Source organism: Harmonia axyridis, chromosome 6 (genome assembly GCF_914767665.1).
Source record: "Harmonia axyridis chromosome 6, icHarAxyr1.1, whole genome shotgun sequence".
In the NCBI taxonomy this organism is placed as follows: domain Eukaryota; kingdom Metazoa; phylum Arthropoda; class Insecta; order Coleoptera; family Coccinellidae; genus Harmonia; species Harmonia axyridis.
The window spans coordinates 30,572,957-30,578,453 of NC_059506.1; the positions used below are offsets into that span (position 1 = coordinate 30,572,957).

General features: G+C 31.7%; 1 protein-coding gene across 1 annotated transcript; it reads left to right on the forward strand.

Annotated features, from left to right (window-relative positions):
• Positions 1 to 608: 608 nt before the first annotated feature.
• Positions 609 to 5,182, forward strand: LOC123681724. The gene is made up of 3 exons (XM_045619977.1): positions 609 to 777; positions 3,398 to 3,721; positions 4,632 to 5,182. The coding sequence occupies exons 1-3, from the start codon at positions 723 to 725 to the stop codon at positions 4,841 to 4,843; spliced, it is 591 nt and encodes a 196-aa protein (XP_045475933.1). The 5' UTR covers positions 609 to 722; the 3' UTR covers positions 4,844 to 5,182.
• The last annotated feature ends 315 nt before the right edge of the window (positions 5,183 to 5,497 follow it).

Genomic DNA, 5,497 nt, shown 5'->3' on the forward strand with positions numbered 1-5,497 from the left:
CAAAAATGCAAGAGCCACATAATTGACACTTATGACAATAAGGAAAATGATTTTTCAAATTGTTACAATAATCTTCATCTCAAATTATTCCGGATTAATTCTGAAAATTCATTCGGACTGAACGAACTCAAAATCATTTAGCTTGTTGTCATAAGTGCCATTTGTGTGCCACAAAAATGCAAGAGCCACATGAATGACACTTATGACAAAAAAGAAAAAATTTCTTTTTCAGTTGATGGTATTAGATTTGATATCTTCATTATTGTTAATGTTTTCATATATTTCAATCTCTGGGTATTAAACAAAATACCTATTCAATGGTGTTCCATCAGTTGAATCTTCGATAGGATTAAAATTCAACCAGGGTCGTTTTTGAATTTCATTGACATATTTTTTACGGGACGCGAATTGAGAATAATATATTATCCTGGCTTTGAGAACTCATGCAGAAATATCGAATTTTCAACAAAAAGTAACCTCAATAGGCGAAAAAAGAGATGGCCTATCGCGTAAAAACTGAATTCAACCTATATTTTCCAACGGCGAGCAAGCCATGAAAGGTTCAGAGTGGGGCATTACGGGGAGACCAAAACGCAATAACTTGCTAAGTGTGTTTGCATTTGAATATTTGAGTCTTGCTTCTTGTGGTACTTAGACGGTGTGCGCTTGGTGTTTGTTTTGAATCCCGCAGTTTTCGGGTTTGTGATATACGCATTGTTATTATGGAGAGAATATCAGGATGTTTCGTGCTTTTCGTTCTTGGTATTGGCCAGATTGGTGAGTGTCAACATGAGAAATCTTTCCATTTTCCGTTTTGGATTGTTTAAACCAATTTATGTGAAAGCCGTCCACAGTTTGAAAAAAAAGAGTTATTAAGAGAAAGTTCTCTGTTCGAATCATAGATCTTCAAATTAAATTTCTCTTTGAGAGTACATAGATAACAATATACTTAAAGAGACGATTATCGATATTAACCCAAGCAGTACTATATGATGCATACAAAGGTTTGATTTGGGAAAATATTTCATACAGATTGAAACTTGAAACTCTCATAAGAAATCGCTTCTTCAAATAAGAATTGTAAAAAATAATGTGATCGTACCTTTCTTATGACTTTGTCTCATATATGTAACTTATTGAGAAATTTTATACGCAGAATACCACTTCATAGCATATTTATCATAAAAAATGAGATTTTTCTAAAAATTTCGTTCTGTGCCTAGGTTATAAATGAATCTATGAATTATTGAAACTTCACTTTGACATGTAGCATCAAAATTGGTAGATATTCATAAAATATAGAAACATATTCGCGCAAAAAACCTTTTTCTGGAAATAGCTATGAATTCAGCGTCAATGTTTTTCTAAATTCATCTTCTACTGATATTTTATGTTTATGTTCTTTGTCACCAATTTTCACCTTTTTCATTTTTTTTATGAACTGAAAAATTGAAGACCTAGAAAAACAACTTTGCGAATTGTTGTAGCACACATCATGATAAGATTTCGGATAAGAATTGTAGAGGTTAAAGCTGTTACAAAGATGTGCGGATACACAGACAGACATACACCAAACCAAAGTTGTTTAGGATGTTCTGAAACTCATTTCGGAAATTTTAGAATAGGAGACCAAAAAAATTGTTTCCACCTCAAAACTGATTGGTAGACTCGGAAGCCATATAGATATCACAGAAATGGATATATGTAGCTTCAGGTACTTCTGCAAGATGGCTTTTTATGTAACCATTTAATATTCAGAAGAACCAAATGCATATCCAGGCATTTCTCTAGAATCTAGATAATTTTGCTCTAACAACTGAAGGATTTTCCAATAAAAATTTTCATTTTGAATAGCCCGCTATCTGGGCAGCAATTACAGTTGAAGTTGCCAAATTTTGACATTTGACAAGTAGAAAATACGTCATTACTAAAGATGGAACATTACACGCTTCAACAACGCATTGAAGACTACTTCAAAAATGATCATCAATCAAATCATAATCTAGTTCTGTCCAACGAGAGGGATTACCACGACGTGGCTTTCCGCCAAGCCAGTCAAACATTAGGTGCCCATTCATTTCCCCTCTGGCGCTCCTGCGATAACCAAACATTGTACGGTATCCGAATTTATACATTTACTTTATCAATTCTTTTTATTTACGTAACATTTACATAAGTTAGAGGACAGCTCTGTATGATATTTGATTATTTTTTCACAAAATTATTATTTTACCTCTATTGAAATGATTTTTGTATGTTTATTTCACGAATATTTTAAAAATATATCAATGTTTTGGACATTGAACGTATCATGAATTTTTTTGGGAAAAACGAAAACTTTTTTTTTATTCGTAAATTAAAAATATTGTTATTCTGTAATGTAAATCATTGTTTAAAGAAATTATGTGAGATCCCCATAAAAATCGGTAGTTGTTAGAGGAAAAATCTATAATTTCGTTTTGAACTGAACTGTCACGTGGTGTTATTTCCTCTTAATCTTTATAATCTGTTGAAAATCACTCAGTAACACCTTCAAGCACAGTCTTTTAAACGTAATTACCTACCTATAAGATTTCCTAACGTAATAGTAAACAAGAAAAGGTACCTATAACTGTTCTTTAACCTTCAGTACCACGCTTCTCCTTCCTTATGTATTCTTCTCAACATTTCAAGCTGAAATCTTGCTTGAGAAGTTTCCATTTTTAATGACCCACTTCCCATGATTTGTCAACAAACGTTATTATATGCATTAAATAGAAATAATTCAACAAGGTTGAAATGAGATTTCTGCATTGGAGCTCCATAACATATTGATGCAAATAATTAGTTTTATGGTTTAAATATTATTGTGAATCGAAAGTATGAAGATTTAAAATGCTTCAAATATTCGAATACATTCTTCTCTACTACTCGTACCTATATTACAAGGTAGAACTATTCTTATACTCGATAGGTAGCATTTGTTATGTAAATAACCATCGATGGTAATAAACACTCCCACTATGATTTAGTCAAATCAACAAACATAAGAAAAAGACCTTGAATAATATCTGGTAGGACTTTGGAATGGTTCAGATGAAATCACGTATTGAATATAACTCTTTGACTATTATAGGTACTACTATTCATAAAATAATGAATTTCTGATATTCATGTTCATACCTATATAGATATTGGAAATGAACTCATTCAAGAACTGTCATTAATCTTTTGAGGATTTGAATAGGTGACATTGATTAAGAACTCCAAAAAAACTTTGGCATCATATAGGTGTGCTCTACCTTCTTAGAAGACACCAAAATATTTTCAATTCATTCTTTTGATGATGACAGATGGATGCTTATAGTTTAACTCTCCGCCATTTGAATCCCTTCAAAACAATTGAATTTTTTTTCAGACGCCTTGATGTGCTGGTCTTGCTCATCTGACCTTGACATCAGATGCCACGATCATTTTAACACAACAAAATTCGACAGATTCTATAACCAACAGAACTTTCAAACTGGAGGAAATTACCAGAGTGGTAGTTACAATCAAAACTACCCCCAGCAAAATTACCAGGGTAGAAATAACTACAACCAAGGGTATAATAACCAAGGGTACAACCAAGGGTATCAAAACAACCAATACCAAAGTAGACCAACAGTTCCCTACATCAAAACTTGTAGCTTCAACTCGTTTGGGGACAAGAAAGCTGTATGCATGAAGAAAGTATCAACTTGTAAGTAAAGTCTGGGCTTATGATTTACCATACTTTACTAGACCAATTGTTTTCTAAATTTTAACAATTTAATAAAAGGCATCTGACGATGCCTACACCAGTTGTAGACAAAACGTTTATGGAAAACCCAACTACACCTCGGCAGAAAGACCAAAAATTTCTAACTCTGATTATTGAACAACTCTTAAGCTGTTGAAAGTGGTGGTCATCAATTTCAAAGCATTTAATCTACAGAAATATTTACATTTTGATGGATTTATTGGTCTAGTGTCTCCGTTTGATTTCGTAATGTTTCTAATAAACTTGGCGTTTTACCAGACTCATTAATCCATTTTATTATAAATATATCTTCATTTTGTCTCTGAACTTTATTACCACATATCTCTGTTATGAATAAAAATTAGGAATTATGTTTTATTTATGTACATCTTTTCTTTTATATTTGTGTACTAAGAGTTGTTTATACCCTATATTTATTTGGCAAGGTTATATATCTGTTACTCATAACAGATATATAACGCATACGTAAAAATTTTGCTCTGATAGAAAATTTTATCTACTGTGCGAGCAACGTTTCATTTCAATTCTTCACTGCATTTTCTCAATTTAGGATCAAGAATGGTCTGAAACGATAAAGTTTGCTTGTGGTTGAGTCCGTGGGTAAAATACGTCTAGGGATGTAGAATGATATATAAAGATTCGATGAGCTCGTAAAATCATCACAAAAGAAGTAGAACTACAAGAAACACTCTGTATCTTGAAAACTAAGCTTCTGCCGGCCTAAGGATTTTTTCTTGAAATTGGCCAAGAAATCTTGCATTTTCGATTGTACTTATAATTTATAAACAGCCTGTATAAGACATCTAGAGTGATTTTTTCGAATTTTTCATTGGATATTTTCTCATTGCAGCCAACGACCAAAAAACCTTGACCATCAGGGACTGTGTTACCATACCAGCTGGCCAATCTGTTGGAAAATGCCCCTCAGAATCTAATTCATATATACAAGTAGATTTTTGTGAATATTGTGATACAGATGGATGTAACTCAGGCAATTCGATACAAGTAAACTTAGCAGTAGCATTCACTTCTTTCATAGCTCTTTTTCTGCTGAAACAATGAAGAGAAAATCATCCATAAAAATGCATAACCCATTGAAAATAAAAGTTACTTATAGAGAATGTTAATGTGCTAATTTATAGGTTTATGAGATAATGTAGAAACGAGTGATGTACAAATCAAACAGGTATTTTAGTTGTGAAGTGTTAATTGTGTTACAATAAGAGATTTATTTTTTGTGTTAGTATTTTTTTTTCATTGAAGTTATATATTTTATTGAAATCATAGGTTTATTTTAGTTAGGCATAAAATAGTGATACAACTTTAATTTTACTCAGGATATTCATGTTGAAATATTGAATCTGATTAAGATTTTATGAAAAAAATAAATGTTGAATATAACATGGTTTTTATTTCCTTTTTGTATTTCATGTGCATTCAAATGATTTTACATAATGTTCTAAACCCAAAAAAGTTCTGCATCATGAAGTTGCGGTATTTTGAACGAAATAATTGAATATTAAGTATGCTATACATTCTTCTCGAAATTTAAACATTAGATCAACATGAGATCATAAGAGAATCTTTCATCTCTATCCATTAGGTACATACCTTAATTGCAAAGTTCAAGTGATGACAACATAATCGAATTAAGAAATTAGTTCATCTCTCGTCATCTTTTTAATTGGTTGCTAATTAAATTACTCAAACTGAGCG

Excerpts from the sequence above, each read along its gene's own strand:
- LOC123681724 (XM_045619977.1), top strand. The coding sequence starts at position 723 with ATGGAGAGAATATCAGGATGTTTCGTGCTTTTCGTTCTTGGTATTGGC. Across the intron at positions 778-3,397 it reads TCTTGGTATTGGCCAGATTG|ACGCCTTGATGTGCTGGTCT; the intron begins GTGAGTGTCAAC and ends ATTTTTTTTCAG. Across the intron at positions 3,722-4,631 it reads CATGAAGAAAGTATCAACTT|CCAACGACCAAAAAACCTTG; the intron begins GTAAGTAAAGTC and ends TTCTCATTGCAG.